This window comes from Cyprinus carpio, chromosome A15 (assembly GCF_018340385.1).
Source record: "Cyprinus carpio isolate SPL01 chromosome A15, ASM1834038v1, whole genome shotgun sequence".
NCBI lineage: Eukaryota > Metazoa > Chordata > Actinopteri > Cypriniformes > Cyprinidae > Cyprinus > Cyprinus carpio.
The window spans coordinates 8947517-8965905 of NC_056586.1; the positions used below are offsets into that span (position 1 = coordinate 8947517).

Genomic DNA, 18389 nt, shown 5'->3' on the forward strand with positions numbered 1-18389 from the left:
ACTTCACGCTTCCATCTGCTGAAAAGCTTTATGGAGATGAAGATTTCGTTTTTCAGCACGACCTGGCACCTGCTCACAGTGCCAAAACCACTGGTAAATGGTTTACTGACCATGGTATTACTGTGCTCAATTGGCCTGCCAACTCTCCTGACCTGAACCCCATAGAGAATCTGTGGGATATTGTGAAGAGAAAGTTGAGAGACGCAAGACCCAACACTCTGGATGAGCTTAAGGCCGCTATCGAAGCATCCTGGGCCTCCATAACACCTCAGCAGTGCCACAGGCTGATTGCCTCCATGCCACGCCGCATTGAAGCAGTCATTTCTGCAAAAGGATTCCCGACCAAGTATTGAGTGCATAACTGAACATAATTATTTGAAGGTTGACTTTTTTTGTATTAAAAAACACTTTTCTTTTATTGGTTGGATGAAATATGCAAATTTTTTGAGATATGAATTTTGGGTTTTCATGAGCTGTATGCCAAAATCATCAGTATTAAAACAATAAAAGACCTGAAATATTTCAGTTGGTGTGCAATGAATCTAAAATATATGAAAGTTTAATTTTTACCACCATAATACCAAAAATAACTAACTTTAAAAAAATATGACAATACATTAAAAAGATAATCTAGATGGTCTGCCTGCAGTCCAGATCTGTCTCCTGTTAAAAATGTATGACCAGACAGGAAAAGGAGAATCAGACAATGATGATCAAAGACTGCTGAGCATCTGAATTCTTGTATCAAGTGGGATTGGACAAAAATTGTGCTTGCAAAACTTTAATAATTAATGTCCTTAATTCCCAAACAATTAAACATTGTAATTAAAAAGAAAGTTGGTTTTATTTTATTTTGTTATTATTGCTGCTATTTGCTTTTTAAATTTGTCTGAAGCAAAAAATAAATAAATAAATAAAATTAAATCTTATAAAACTCATGATTCAAGTCGAATCAACATGTTTTTGCTACAGAAAAAAAAGTACTGATACATACTGTACACGTGGGAGCTTCAGCTCTCATTCAAGTATTTATAATGCCCGAATGGAACATACTGTATGGAGTGTTTTCTATCTTCCCTACCTCAGACTCCCTCTTATCAGGGCTGTGTAGGTCTCCATAAGTGGGCACTCGCCGACTGCTGATTTTACTTGCACTACCAGGTCGTTTCTCCAGGGAAAGCTTTAAAATCTTGCAACATTGCAGAAAGTTTTGAGGCATAGAAAACAGGCAGGACAGCTCCGGTTATCAGGGTCATGCTTAGTTTTACACCTCGTCACCAGCTAGCCATAATCAAACATTTTACCTAAATAAATTACTAATGTTCCTTTCAGACAATATTTTCCAATTGGAAACCCTTCACCAATATGGCAATATACAAATATAGCTAAGGTGCACAGTAGCAAGCATCAAAACACTCGCAACAAGCTTTATTGTGCTTGTCTGATGGATTCTTTTTTTATTCCTCTGGTCCGAGAATGATTGGTTGCTCTTTGACGTGAGGTCAGTCACAGCCATAGTGCCCGAGGGACTCTCGCTGTTTGGCAATGTGAGGTATGATTCCTCAGACCGCCTGGCGAGCTCACTGGAGGGCCTCGTTCTCTCTGCTTTGGAGGACAAACCCTTTCTCATGGTTGGTTAGACTAATCACCGTGGGGACCGACTCCCCCTTCTCTTCACATTGCCCGCAGGCAGGTATCAGAAATAGGCCCTGCCAGAAAAAGCAATGGAGAGAGAGGGATGAACGTGTGAGAAAGGATTGCATTCTCCTAGAACACAGAAGGCTGAAAGTGATACAGTGGTTACTAGGGCCCACCGCAGAGAACCCCAGAGGCAGGAACCTCCACAAGCAGAATCCAGTTAATAGCCATTGTACAAAATACATTTTTATAGACAACTGAGTTACACACTGACGCACACACACACACACACAAAAAAAAATGTATCTGTCACATTTCACACCAAAATTCAAAGGAAAAATTAAGACCTTTAAAACTTTTTGCATTGTATATAGAGTAGAGATTTCCAAATTGACTAGATGTCCGGTTACCTGAATGATTAATCCAACCCAGGCTCCTTGTAAATTCCTGAATCTGCCTACATTTCTGCAAAACTTTTCAGCTTCCAGATGAAATAAACACTAGAGGCAGTACAACCAACAACTTTCTTATGGTTCCTTGCGCAATACCTCAAAACACTTTTACCATAGCACATGATTTGTAAACTAATACATTTTACATTTGCATCACATAACTAGCTTCATATGACTTTTCTGATAGTAAACTTGCCCTTTAGCACACCCAGTACTAGCAAACACTGCACTTGCGATGCAGAGCACCCTAGTATGAGTCTAGTGAGTCACGACACTCCACAAAAGTACTCAAAGCCTTGTAGAAGGAGGCTAAAATGGCATGGTTGCTTCAGCAAATGCATTATTTTTATCTCACATTTGCATTTGTTAATATTATCAGGTATGTTTAGGATAGGGTTAAGTAGGGATGCACGATAAATATCGGCACGATATTAATGCGCATCTCATCAGTAAAGCCGGTTTTGTAATCAGCAGTTAATCTCTACACGTGTGTGATTTCACGTGGGAGCAGCATTTACTACACAGAGCTGTTGTTCACTGACAAGCTGCGCAAAACCACGATCATATTTTGCGCATGTTTTGCGCAGCCTATCAGTGAACAACGGCTCTGTGTAGCAAATTCTGCTCCACGTGAAAGCATGCACCTGTAAGGATTTACAGCTGATTACAGAACCGGCTTTACTTACGAGATTCACATTAATATCATGCCGATATTTATCGTGCATCCCTAGGGTTAAGTGTATGATATGCTAATTTCAAATGCGGTACAGCATTAAACTTTTAGCAACACTCATCATCAAAATATTTGATTTCCAATCTACCATGATATTTACAAAAACCAGCATAATAAACATTGCCACATTGGCTTTGAATTGTTTGAACATAATATTTAACGCCACTCACTGGGCATTTTACTGGGCAATATAATTTTGCAACCATTATGTATCCAAATGCACATTTTTTTTGTCATTGTGCTGTGCTGTGTAAACCTGCATTTCCATGGAGAAAAAAGTATCCCTCATAGTGCCTCATGTGGACATGTGACCTGCCAAGTCCAATAAACTGTAATTTGCTAATTCATGTTTCATTGATTGAGGTGAAGAGTCAGACTATTAATAATTCAATTTTGCATATAGCCTCTAAATATGTCTTTGTAAGATGTACCATTTGTCCTCTTTATTGGAATGTCATTTTTGGAGTTCTTTTTATTTGCCAGTTACACTAATTCCCATAAACAAGCCAAAAAGGGAAAACGGAGTGAAAGACGAGCAAATAGAGTTTGATTAAAAGCGGTTGCTCTCTAGTGGATCCTCTTATCCATTGGTATTCCTCTCAGGATTTGGCAAACATTCTCCGCTTACAGCAAGGAGAATCTTATCATGGAGTCTGACTTTGTCAACACTATTAGATTCCGACACTGTGCGCAGAGTCAGAGATTAATAACTTCCATGTAGGCAGGGGGGTCAGGGGTGGTTGTCTAAGACAGAAGAATGAGAGAGATTAACGAGTCTGAAAAACAATGACTTCTTCGTTAAACTCTAGAACGACATGCCAATTCACAACAGTTTGAGGAATATGGGGTTTCGTGCCTGACTCGTGCAACTGGTGGCAATATAAGGTTTTTGATCCAAATCCAACATGATATTATAGTATCATTAAAATTGGTCATGTACTCTACAACAAAAGCAAGGTGCAACACCTAATACGTGATGTTTATTAGTTAATAACACAATGTAACACAAATTTGTTTCACTTAACTTTGTATGGTTCTTCTGTTATTCTGTGGTGCTAATTATTATTGTATTATTTATTTTCACATAGCATCAATATTTTGGTAAATATTTAGGTCAGGTAAATTTTAGAACTTCTATCATTAATTATAAAAACATTCGTTTAGAACAGATACGGTTTTGTACTAATTTAGCAATTTTTATTTATATTTTTATTTTAATTTTTTTATTAAGATTTTTTTGTTTGTTTGTTTGTTTGTTTGTTTTGCAAGGATAGGAACATTCTAGAAATTTCTGTAACATTCCGGAATCATCTAGTCAAGTCAAGTAACCTTTATTTATATAGCGCTTTATGCAAAACAGATTGTGTCAAAGCAACTGAACAACATTAATTAGGAAAACAGTGTGTCAATAATGCAAAATGACAGTTAAAGGCAGTTCATCACGGAATTCAGTAATGTCATCATTCAGCTCAGTTCAGTTTAAATAGTACAGTATCTGTGCAATCATTTGCAAACAAGTCAACGATATCGCTGTAAATGAAGTGTCCCCAAGCCAGAGGTGACAGCGGCAAGGAACCAAAACTCCATCGGTGACAGAATGGAGAAAAAACCTTGGGAGAAACCAGGCTCAGTCGGGGGGGCAAGTTCTCCTCTGACCAGACGAAACCAGCAGTTCAATTCCAGGCTGCAGCAAAGACAGATTGTGCAGAAGAATCATCTGTTTCCTGTGGTCTTGTCCCAGTGGTCATCTGAGACCAGGTCTTTACAGGGTATCTGGGGCTCATCTAGTTGTTCTGGTCTCCGCTGTCTTTCAGGACTGTAGAGGTCCCTTCTAGGTGCTGATCCACCATCTGGGCTGGATATGTACTGTATCCAGGTGACTGCAGTGACCATCTGATCTGGATACAGACTGGATCCAGTGGCTATGGTGACCTCGGAATAAGAGAGAAACAGACTAATATTAGCGTAGATCCCATTCTTCTAACGATGTAGCAAGTACATCGAGTGTTATGGGCAGTGTTCCCGGTTCCGGTTTACCTAATTAATGCAGCCTAAAAATCCTTTAATGGATTTGGATAGTAGAAGCGTATTAGTGTGTTATGTGCAAGCCAGGTTAAAGACATCTTTAATCTAGATTTAAACTGCAAGAGTGTGTCTGCCTCCCGAACAATGTTAGGTAGGTTATTCCAGAGTTTAGGCGCTAAATGGAAAAGGATCTGCCACCCGCAGTTGACTTTGATATTCTAGGTATTATCAAATTGCCAGAGTTTTGAGAACTCTCGTTCAAATACTGAGGTGCTAAACCATTCAGGGCTTTATAAGTAATAAGCAAGATTTTAAAATCTATGCGATGTTTAATAGGTAGCCAGTGCAATTTTGACTGAACCGGGCTAATATGGTCATACTTCCTGGTTCTAGTAAGAACTCTAGCTGCTGCATTTTGGACCAGCTGGAGTTTGTTTATTAAGCGTGCAGAACAACCACCCAATAAAGCATTACAATAATCTAACCTTGAGGTCATAAAAGCATGGATTAACATTTCTGTATTTGACATTGAGAGCATAGGTCGTAATTTAGATATATTTTTGAGATGGAAAAATGCAGATTTAAAAATGCTAGAAACGTGACTTTCTAAGGAATGATTGCTATCAAATAGAACACCTAATTCCTAACTGATGATGAAGAATTGACAGAGTAGCCATCAAGGTTATTACATGCAGAGTTTTTAGGTCCTATAATTAACACCTCTGTTTTTTTTCAGAATTTAGTAGTTAGAAATTACTCGTCATCCAGTTTTTTATATCGACTATGCATTCCGTTAGTTTTTAAAATTGGTATGTTTCGCCGGGCCATTATCATCAGCATAAAAGTGAAAGCTAACACCATGTTTCCTGATGTTATCTCCCAAGGGTAATGTGTAAAGCGTGAAGAGTTACGGCCCTAGTACTGAGCCTTGAGGTACTACATACTGCACTTGTGATAGATATGATACCTCTTAATTCACTGCTACAAATTGATGGCGGTCATATAGGCACGATTTAAACCAAGTTAATGCACTTCCATTAAAACCAACAAAGTTTTCTAGTCTATGCAAAAGAATGTTGTGTTCAATAGTGTCGAACACAGCGCTAAGATCCAATTGCACTAATAGAGAGATACAACCACGATCAAATGATAAGAGCAGGTCATTTGTAACTCTAAGGAGAGCAGTCTCAGTACTATGATATGGTCTAAATCCTGACTGGAAATACTCACAGATACTATTTTTTTCTAAGAAGGAATATAATTGTGAGGATACTACCTCTTCTAGTATCTTTGACAGAAAAGGTAGATTCGAGATCAGTCTGTAATTAATCGTAATCGGTCTAGTTCTTTGGGGTCAAGTTGTGGTTTTTTGATGAAAGCCTTAATAAAACCCAGTTTGAAGGTTTTGGGGACATATCCTAATGACAATGAGGAATTAATAATAGTCAGAAGAGGATCTATGACTTCTGGAAGCACCTCTTTTAGGAGCTTAGGAGGTCTAACATACATGTTGTTGGTTTAGATGATTTAACAAGTTTAATCTGTAATCTGTAATATCCTAGTGCAGGGATCACCAAACTCTCGGTCCTGGAGGACCAATAACCTGCAGAGTTTAGCTCCAACTTGCCTTAACACACCTGCCTGGAAATTTCTAGTATACCTAGTTATGCCTTAATTAGCTGGTTTAGGTGTTTAATTAGCGTTGGACCTAAACTCTGCAGGACACCGGCCCTCCAGGACCTAGTCTGGAGACCTCTGTTCTAGTGCTTTCTGGAACATTCCAAAATATTGTGGTACTATAGTCATAAAAGACAAAATATCATCCAGTTTTAGACAATTCACTATTGGTAAATGTTAATGTTGAGGTTTTTAGATCAGTACTATGAATGTGCCATATAATTTTATGTATGAGTTATAACAGGTTAGCTTGTCTAAGTTGTCAACATATTTTTAGATATATATTGTATGTAAAATAAAAAAATACATTATTCATAATAATAATACTTATTACAAAATGTATTAAAGGTGTAAGGAATATCACCATTCTTTTTGGCTGTTTGTTACACAACATGACACTTTTTAGAAGTTTCTTTAGAAAATGGGAAAATGGTTTTCAAACGTTAAAAGTAAATTAATTCAGTTAATTTCTAAGAACTTCTTTAACAATGATTTTTTCCACTTTTATGTTATGGACACTCCGTACTGTATGTCCACTCAGTGTCTTAAAATTGCTTTCATACAAATATATAAGAGTACTTCATGTCATACTCAAGAACACTCTCTCTAATATCACATAACATATTTTAATAAATAGGAACATCATTTCAGTGGCTTCAAGGGGCTTTAAGGTTATTGCAAAAACCAGTGTAGTATTTGCCCTCAATTTAATTTGATGTTGCTAAAATCATTGTGTGCGGGTAAACATCTCAAATGCGATCTTGTAAAATCTCAGTTGTTTCTGCTAGACATGAGATTAAATGGAGGTTAATTGGAGACTTTTACTCAATTGTTTCAGATTTTAATGTCATGTTTCTCAACAATCTCTGCTCAGATTTTCTTCACTCTACTATTCATAATAATTTTATAGATCTATACATTTAAAGGAATGTGAACTTATTTGCCATTTTGTATCCAGATCACAGATGTTTTTCTTCAAGTTTCCTAAAACTTAGTGGGAAGTCTCTTTTAACTATATTAAGCTGTGAAAGAGGAACTTGAAAATGTTTCTAAATGTGCATATTTTTATTAAGGCAAAGTTGAGTGTGACTCACTTAGACAGAGTCCTCCCATTGTCGTCTTTACTATACAACTCTTAAACATTCTTCAGGTTGAGCAGAATCTACTTACAGTGCATATTTGTGATATTTTCTGTTTCAGACTTGTCTTGTCGCATCCACATATTGTGAACTTTTCACCCTATTTGCTGTCAAAGTTAGAAAAGTTGTCAGAAAAAGTGTTCCCTGTAAATTATGTATAACTTTGAATGTATCACATTCGAACTTGAGCAAAATGCATTTATGGAGGTTTTTCTGTCTTTTTCCATCGTGCAAAAAAAATGGTGGCAGTGTCATCTCAGCTCTTAGTCTTACCTCATCGTGAATGTTTCATAAGCATATTGACAATGAAAGGTTGTATATTATTATTATTCATCTGGGTCTATAAAGAAGTCTATACAGATGGCGCATGCTATAAAATATGTCCGTTACGCTCCTCATCAAGGCGATGTTTACGGCAGGTGGCTTGCAAAGCAGAAGGTCAGGCATAATGAAAGTATTAAGCTTATGCATTCAAACATGAGCAAACTTTAAACTCTGAACAAAGAGAAGTAGTAGTATTTCATCTTTAAACTCACTAGGCATTAATGGTAGAGTTTACTGAAAAATGAACAATCTTCCTTGTGATGTTTGTAGGACTCTGTGGAACACAAAGTTCTAGTCGCTCTTTTCCCTACAGTTACAATGAATGGCAGCTAGGATAAAGTTCAAAGTCATGTATTACAAAACACACATTGGCTTTATGTTGAGAAAATGTCAATATTCTCTGATATTTTTTCCTTCCAGTGAGCTGTTAGCAGTTGCAACCTGACTATTTATTCAGTGAGACTCAATGAAGGCTGAATCAGTTGGATTAAATAACCAGATCAGACAGATTCATGAACAAATCATTCAGATTTGTTAAAAAAGATCTGACTCAAAATGAACATTTCACTAAATAAAGAACACTGCTTCTCTCATGAACTCTTATGAACATGACTATATGAATGAGAATTAGTTAAATTAAAAATGACTTTAGTCATTTACTGTATGATTTCAGAAGATTGAAATTAAGTTGATAAGTCATATGTACTACTTATAAGATACTTTATTGTGCTTTTACATTGGCCTAGAAGCTTGAAGCCTCAGCCTCCATTTATTGGTAATTGCATGGAAAAGTCTTTCTTTTGTGTTTCACTAAAGAAAGAAGTTCACATGGGTTGACTGCGTCAATGATGGCTTTCTTTTTTGGGGTAAACTGTTACTTTTTTAATGATAGACTCGAGGAGTACATGCTGAGGATTTCATGCTTTAAGGCTTGTTTAATCACACTGTTTCTCTGTCTCTCTTTTTTCCCCTTCATCCCTGTTCCTCCATCTCTCCTCTCCATTTCATGCTCTCAGAGGCGGCAACGAAAAACAAAGTGAAAGGTGAGTTATCTTTACTGTCTTTGCAGCTGGATGATTTATGTTGAACACAACTCCCAATAAACAATGTGCCGATCGGCCCCCTCTTATCTCCCATAGGAGCTTTGGATGCATTTACATAGTCTCTGTCTGTGAGAAAGCAAACCTGGAACCTTTGATAAATTGGCCCTAGGAATATCCATTATGAGCTGAATCCGCTCTACATGCTTCCTGGGTTTACAGCGAACTTGTGCTACACGGTTAGGAGAAAGATGCCATTGTTGGACTTTGTACAGGTTATGACCACCATTGCTGATGCAATGTACAGCTTAGGTGGAAACGTTTCATCTTGGGTAGGTGGCACAGGGTTAAATTCTCTAAACAGATGGACAGTTTTGAATGTGTTATTTCAGCTAAAAAACCTGCATCTTATTCACAAACCACCCACGATCCAGTTTAACCAGGTGCTAAATGCACTGTAATAATGCTGCAGCATATTTAAATTAAGTTATTGTGATTTCCTTCAGTGCAAACACGCCTCCTTTCAATAAAGGCCTGTAAATTATTCTTATTATAGAAGGCACTTTATTCAGAAAACTCAGTGCTGTTTGCCTAAAGCAATTAACGTTGTGCTATTACCACCCACAGAAAGTAGGCGGCAAATGGAACTTCATTTAAAAGAGAGTTTGCATACATTTCGTATTGATCATGACAGCAGTTATTCATCCAATGATGATCCAATGATGGAGAAAAGCATATATCCAGCTATGCGGTGGAGTCAAATGCACCTTTTTAAAGATTCAGGTGTCTAGATCGTTTTCTAGATTGAGGTAGTCTGCCGTATCGTCCGCAGGCTAGCACTCAAGATCGATGCAAATTAGATTTTGCTTTTATTTTATGGTACTGTTCGTGTTGATACTTGATTTTCATAATTTCTCTAGTGAATTGGGTGCCAAACAAGGCAATGAATTATTTAGTGTTAAAAGAACTTTGTAGCATTCATAGTCTTTAATAATCTAAACCGTTTACATGAGGTTCTTTGCAAATTATGACTAGAAAATCGAGATCCAGACCTACAGTAACTCGTATATTTCAATCCAGGTTTTTTTTCTGAGGTACACCAAAGTGGACTGGAGATATGTATTCCTGGTGTGGGGACAATGCTAGATCCAGAGGCGGTGTTTATTATATCTCGAGAGTTCTCCTGTGGACCAAGCCCACAAAATCAAGACTTAAAAGACTTTTTACCAAATAAATGTTTCTAAAAATTATCAGGAGAGGTAGCTGAGAGAATACAGTGTATGATAAACGTCCCTAGGTTACGTATGTAACCATGGTTCCCTGAGGGAATGAGATGTTGCGTTTCAACACAGCTCAAGTTCCTGAAGGTGAACTAGACTTAGATGCACTGATAACAAAAAGCAATTGCAGTTACATTTAACTTTTTATCAGTTTGGTACTAAAGCAATGCATAGGCAGAATGGTAATACACAGTTCCTACAGTTCCCCCAGATGAGTCTCTAAAGATGACTCTAAAACTCACAGTCGCTTAGGTTTAGTTTCTAAGGTGAGTCAAGATTGCCTGAATTACGTGTGGTGATCTGAGCAAAGTTGCAACCTGCACGATTTGCTGCTAGGCAAGACTGAGTTTCTATAGTCTACCAATGAAATGATTCTGGCCTAAATGAGGATCTGAGTTTAGGGGTAGGCGAGCAAAGGCATTATTTTCCTCAAAATGGAATGGCATGAAGCCCAGGAAATTGTCGTAGTCTACAGCTGGTGATCTAGGATGACGGCAAACAGCGGCTTGACCTTCAGATGAGATTTAAGACTGTGAGAGGTTGGATGTGGGAACTCATCACGGAAGTCTTAGCTTGGAGGTAGAAGAGCTCAGGGTTGTGGGTGGATATTCAGTTTGATATGTCAGAGTGGCATACAGAGATCCTTGGCATTTTGAGATTGTTGTCAGCATAGCAGTGATAAAAGAAGCACCTGCATGACTGTTCTGGTGTAAAGCGGGATTCACACTGACACTGATTTGCTGCAACAAGGCAACCAGAAGTCATTCATTTTGGGTGAGATTTGGCAATTTGAGGCGACATGGGAGATTTGGGCTGCTGGTGATGCGAATTCAGCTATACTCAATTACAGGGATGTGATGGCTGTCAAAGGGAGTGTTGACCAAGGAACATCTACTAGTTCCATCTACAATTGTTCTTCAACAAATGTATTGTTATTTGTTAATATTGCCATTACCTTTTTACGTTAACAAGCACTAAATTACTGCACTATCTTTTAAAGATTTGTAAAGGTACCTGCAAAATAGCCTAAACAATGCTTAAATAGCTATTTGGCTATTGGTTAACATAATTGTTTTATACCCGTTTGGTTCAACATCAAAATGCTGACCCTCTAGCATAGGGATTGTACACTCTTGGTCTAGGTGATGTAAACCAACCAAGTTATTTTAGAAATGGAGCAAGTAAATAAAGTTGTTTACCAATTCCAAAGACTTTTCTTCTGTCGAATAACATGAACTGATGAATCACACACAATAAGTTAAGTTTTATGAAAATAAATAGGGCCATTTTGGTTTCATATTGACTTCAAAAGGGTTTTATGAGATCAAGTTGCCGTTTTTAATGTCATAGGTTTGTTTTTCCTACATATTTCAAATGATCCAGGTAAAAGAGCTGTAGGTTTTACCCCAATAGTACATGACTGTCGCTGCAATATCATACTGCTGTGTTTTAAGTGTTTAAGCTTTTCCATTAGCATTCACAGCTGTTCTCTGGTCTCGATGTATTTTAGTATGTCACTCTCTCTTTAAGGGAAGTGAAAAACACTTCAAGGCTTTTAAACCTAGAGAGGGGAAATCCATTCTCTGTTCTGCTGCCTGTTCCCTTGCACCCCATGGTGATAATTTAGTGGGAAGGATAGTACAAGGCCCTACCATTAAAAGGGCGTATATGTGTGTATGTCTGTGTGTGTTTGTGCAGATGGGCTACGTCACACTTCTATTGTTGCTCAGCAGTAATTGCAGCAGGATTTATCCACCCAGCCAGTTTCAGGCTATTAGTGCATGAGCAAACAGAATTCTGAGCAGTTCCTGGTTATTCTTTATCCGCTAGCTCCTGATGCAGTCAACACTAACTCACCTTCTCTCTGCCATGCTTAGTTTTAATGGCTCTTTTTTAGGGCACAAGTCAGATGCTGCTACATTATACAATAGATGTTAATGAATGGCAACTGCTAATGTGGTTACTCAGTTGCTGTGTAACATTACTTTAAAGTAATAGTACACCCCGGAATTAAAATTCTGCTTATGTGATTCCATTAGTTTTTGAATTGTATATCCGTAAAATGACTATTCATATTACTAATTCATATTACTTACTACGTATGGACAAAGCATGGATATATCAGTGAGCACGGACAAAACAACTAAAAGTGTTAAACTTTGATAGTTTAGTGAGAGCGTACTATTTTTTAGATTAATTTTGGTAAAACGGTACACTTTTCCCTTAAATGTGTGGTTGTTGATTTAAAAAAAAAAAAAAACAGTCACCTATTTCACACAGGAATAATCAAAATGCATCAGATTATTGTGGCTTGCTTTTGCAACAGCTGTTGTCTGGTAACATGGAAAATTGTGCACATTGTGTCTATCTTCAAACACTTTCCATAACATCCTGTCTATCCTATATTATTAGGACACAGCAACATAAGTGACACAATGTATGTCGGAGCAGAGAAAACATGATTGCTTTATCATTTTGAGCATGTGGATCCTGTTTCTAAAGCTGCAAAAATCAGGCCTATTTTTGACAAATCAGTAACAGGGATTGATTCACTCTACAATAATCATAGGCAACAGTAATCCAGTCTCCGCTCTTATGATAATTACCTATGGATTTTCTAAATTGAATTTCAAAAGGCTACCATAATGAGAAAGACAGCGAGGAGAAGGACACCATGAGATTATATGTGAAGAGTTTTTTTTTTTCATAATTGTGTTCCAGTATCCATCGCTTTCAAGTGCCTTCATTGCAAGTTCTTACCTAGAATCCATCATATTTATGTAACACACACATGAATATCCCATGGCACATAATGTACTTAGATATAAATAGGCTTTATGTTGTAGAATGTTATAGTGGTCCTCCAGCTGTGGAATATGCCATCATTATATACAATTTATATGTTCAAAGTTTATGGACATCTTGGTAACATTGTGGCAAATAAATAACTATGATACTATGATGGGTCGCCACATCATTCCTGATGGCTTCTATCTCCTCTCCATCTATCAGCTTTTAAACTCTATTGAAGTCAGGATAAGTGTCATTCTGCATTGTTCAGACCTCTTCCTGAGTTGTTAATGAACATAAGGCTGCTTTGTAGGAAGCAAAAGACACAGCGAGGTTTTAATGAGCCCCTAATGCATCTGTCTTCCCCAAAAAAGCTGGAGACTCAAAACTGGAATGTCCCCAGAGAAACTGTCAGCTCAGCATTTGCTCTAAATGTGCTTGCCAATTTAAATAAGAATTTGCCGTTGTACGTGAAAGAGTGGCCCTTAAAAATTACACCAGCTCTTCTTCTCCAGGGATATGAGTAGACCCTTCGATCTCATTGTAGACCGCCACAACAAAAGGGCCTCCAGTCCTAATTAAATATATTCATCTTCAGCCCACACTATAAGACTTACTCCCAAAACATCTTAGCAAATAGGCCATGGTTACTTTCATGGTCCACCAATTAATTAAAATATGTGATGTTGCTCTATGTTCAGTGATTAAAAATTAGGTTGTCAACTTGGTCGTCTATGTCCCTGTAGTTTCGATGTTTTCCTTCTATTCCTCATTGGACATTTGGACTTTGCATGTCAAAAGTCAGGGGCGTTGTACAAGATCCCGGGCCCTATGCATAGGCAGTCCTGATGGGCCCCCATGAAAATATCCAGGTTAAATAAAATATATTCCAGACTTTTCAAGGGCCCTCTTTTCCTTTGGGGCCCTGGTAATCAGTACTGGTTTTACCCCCAGTCCGACGCCCCTGTCAAAAGTATCAGTATTTCCATACCAAATTGATAAAAATGTAATGATATTCAGGAATGCAAAACATATGAAAAGCAAAAGGTTGGAAAAAAATTATTTTGTTTTTAGATACATAAAAAAAGGTGCTTCACGATGCCATAGAAAAACCTTTTTTTCTAAATGGTTCCATAAAGAACCTTTAACATCTGAAGAACCTTTCTGTTTCACAAAAGCTTCTTTGTGGCAAAAGAAGGTTCTTCAAATTATAAAAAGGTAAAAAAAAAAAAAATATATATATATATATATATATATATATATATATATATATATATAGATATATATATATATATATATATATATATATATGGTTCTTTAAAGAACGTTTTTACTGAATGGTTCTCTGTGGAACCAAAAATGGTTCTTCTATGGCATTGCTTAAAGAACCTTTTGAAGCACCATTATTTTTAAAAGTATATGTTTTATGCTCATATTTAAAAAAATAAAATATAATAATAATAATAATAGTAGTAGTAGTAGTAGTAGTAGTAGTAGTAAAAGATATATTCATCATGCATGTCTCAACATCCTCAACGTTATTTGTTAGTTGTTTTTTTAATATATATTTAATGCTTATTACATCTGGATGGATTACATCCTCACTTTCATGTTTTTAAAACTCCCATTTCTGATTCAGCTAACATCATTTTTAAGTGAAGAAAAAAAAAATGGCCAGGTATAAAAACAAGAAAGTTTCTGTTGAAAACATGTGCATGTACTAGTGTTGCAATATTCATGAAGTAGAAAGTGTAGCAATTGCAATATTAGATTTTATGTAATTTCATCACGTTGCATGTTCTCAACCAATAATTTAGGGAAGGGATTTGGTTTTTTTTTTTGGTTTTTTTGGTGCATTTTAACCATTTGATCATGTTTTGCATGTGTGTGTGTGCAGGTACACATGTATTAATACCAAAAGGAAGCCTTGCATGAAAGCTAATTCATCCTCACTCTCATTACCTCAGCATGGCGGCTCTTTCACAAGTAATGAATTTTAATTTTCCCGTGCCCAGCAAAGGTTGACAGACATACCAATCACACGGCATTCAAAATGATATTACCTCTCGCATTAGTTCTCATTTAATCTTCTGCCAGCTTAAAGCCACAGACTCACTGTGAAAGGAGAATTGATCAGATAAGCATGCTTTTCATTCCAAAGGCACTGATCATAAGTGCACGCAGGAAAAAAGAAAAAAAAAATTAAATAAAAATAACAGCTGTTTGGACGTCTTGTTTTTCAGTAATTGTCTTTTGATCTGGGAGAAAAATGTGCTAGAAATACCTTGATGCATCTGTTTTAGACTCCTGCTGTGACCCTATATATTGTACAGTAATATTAAAGGTCTGACTAGTCTGGAGACAATACCACTGTTTTCTGCTTCCATAAATTTTCAAGTCAATACTAATCTTTAATCCCAACAAATTCATGTAACAAATCCATGTAAAGAATTACTTTACAAACAATTTAAACTTTACAAACACATTCATTTTGAGATTATGCTGAGGACAAATGGATACATGATCCTGATTTTCTCCTTTAACGTTTCAATACAAATTGAAACATTTCTCATCAAATTTTTCTAAAAACCAAATGATATGAGCTATGCAATCAATACGTTTTATGACTTATCTTTTTTTCTTTTTTAGATATGTAATAAAACAGAAATATTTATATTAATAATTGATTTAAATGTATATAGTTTTATATCATAGTTATACATAATATGTGAATAATTTTATAGTGAGCAGCACATTCCAGGGCCTAGTTTATGGTGGGGCCCCTCTCTGACCACAACAGTGGACAAAGGTTTGCTACATTTTGGTTGGATCTTGGTGGACTAATATAAGCAAACGGTCCAGTGCCATCAGATAAAGATGCTAGGACAGCAGCCAGACACCTCTTAAAGAGTGCAAGAAGAAGAAAGACCTCTGGTACCATGCCCAGGAAGGACAGGACTTCTCATTGGTCAAAATGCAAGTTATGCCCTTCACCCACCTAGAGACTGATTCCTAAGGTTTGGCCTGTGACCGCCATAAAAATTCCTTAGGACCCCTGGATGCAGCAACAGTGGCTGAAACAAAGAAAAATCACACAGATCCATCCAAATCCATTCATAACTATGTTTTTAAACCTTAAAACTGATGCAAACTACAACACACCCATCTTTTACTTATTCACAGAAATAAGTATTTTCAGTGACAGCGATGTGTAGTGCAACATCTTACGCAAACTCAGCTGTCAATGGACAAATGAATGCATACATGGCAGTTCAATCTTTTTCTATAATGTTTGGACTTAATGCAATCGTAACATTGCCAAAAGTATTGTGGTTGTAGTTTGGAAAATGAGAAATTCATTAAAATTTTAGTGACACTTTGTGTTTGGACTATGCACATAAGTTCCACAGCAGGAAAGACGGGTGGGCCAGACTTTTTCCCCTGACGAAAACGAGAAGATGACGAGACAATAATAAGGTCATTAAACGACAACTGTGACTAAATGAACATGCAATATCGTTGACAAAAAAAGACGAGACTAAAATGTTTCTAAAAGAACAAAAACTTTACCAAACCGTTTTTATTTTTGTTGGGGAAAAAAATTAGAGCCAAAACATTTCAGACTGCTGTACAAGACTTTATTATGCGAGAGTTCGTGTTTGTGGTTGCCAGATATCAAGACCTCAAATTCCCCAATCAGAGCTTTTCTGTGATATGGATACATACTCTGCCTGGATTTTTACATTATGCAATCTGGCAACCATTTACACACACTCTCTCTGTGAAGGCGCTGCGATCTGAAAACACCGACATATAATACTGTACAAGTAAGCTGGAGTTCAGCAATCTCAATCTGAAGTATTCTACTTAAATGAATGTATCATTCAGCTAGTCTGTGTTCTGTCATGGATCTTGACTGTATTGTTTGTGATAGTGGTTGCAGATTGCAACGTTACTTATGCCACCTCTGTGCAGCAATAAGCCTTTTTTCTTGTTGTTTTAAAAGAGAAACATTAATGCAATTTGAAATTATTGGAATTACTATTGGGAATTTCTCTGTTATAATATTTGAGAGTAGGTTTTTGTTACACCAGTTTTTATAATGTAGACAGGGTGAGTGAATGTCTGAAGTCTTTTGTGTTTATTTAGCCTCTAATTGATATCCTTTTATAAATCTGTGCACTAGCATTAGATGGGGTAAAATAAGCCATGCATACAGTATGAGTCGATATTCTATTGATTTGTGCTTATTGGTGAAAGAGCAACTTCTGCTGAAATGTAAAATTAAATTTCCCAAATGACAACAATCATTGCAATTAAAATTTAGCAAAATAGTCAAATCATATCAACACATTAAACACTATACAACAAAACAAAAAAATCACAAAAAAAAACACTTGTTCTGAGTCTCCGGCACGTCCAGTGACACATACACACTTGTTCTGAGTCTCCGGCACGTCCAGTGAGACACTAACAGATACGTTCAAAATTCAGATTCTTCAGACTATGAAGGTGAGACTGTAACCGAGACATTCATGTTCTGAGTCTCTGATCCATGAGGGAGAGACGTCAACAGACCATGCCCTGAGTCTCCAGCTTTTGAGGCAGCAGCAGACACAGCCACTTTCTGAGCCTCCAGCCTGTGAGGAAAGAGATACCCTGTGTTCAGAATCTTGATCCAGCAAGATAACAACAGATGCAGAATATCCAGAGTCTCCATCCTAGAGAGACAAAGCAGCTAGTCTCAAGCCCAAAGAGGCAGAAGACATACAGACATTTGCAACAAGGTTAAGCTCCGGCAAGCAAACCTTCACTTCAAGGTAATTTCATCTGCGTGTTCCAGACTAAGGACCTTCTGTAGGTCCTTAAGTGACACGTGATCCAAAAATCATGACGTCATCTGTGACATGAGTACCCATCACTACACTATTTTTCATTCCTAGGTTGGCAAAAGCAAAATCACTACAATACTTTACTCTAGGTCTCATTTGTGACTATTGTTTTTATGTCTGCTAAGAGACAGAGTTGGAAGATTTTGGAAAGTTTTTCAAAGCATATTTTAAAAGCTGGTTTGGCAAAGCCAATTCTGAAATGTCTGAGAAGTTTGAAAAGTTTTACAAAGCCTTGAAGTTTGAAGGTTATGAAGCATTAAGCATTTATACAACATCTTTGAGATTCAAGAGATGAGTCAGCTGTATTTGTGGTCCATTTTCACAGCAGAGAAAGACTGAAAATTATAAAAATGTCTGATAAAAGTAAATTTCGCCAATTTGTAACAAATCACAATTTAT

The 18389-nt window shown here is 36.9% G+C and overlaps 1 protein-coding gene across 7 annotated transcripts in view; it reads left to right on the top strand.

Moving 5' to 3' along the window:
* The window catches only part of LOC109099162 (cell adhesion molecule 2-like), a 219000-nt gene that overhangs the window by 146912 nt on the left and 53699 nt on the right, over positions 1–18389 (top strand). For all 7 annotated transcript variants that reach the window (XM_042770925.1, XM_042770924.1, XM_042770920.1 and 4 more), the window contains exon 2: positions 9005–9031. In XM_042770925.1, coding sequence (XP_042626859.1) covers positions 9005–9031 — 27 coding nt within the window. The remainder of the gene's footprint in view (positions 1–9004; positions 9032–18389) is intronic.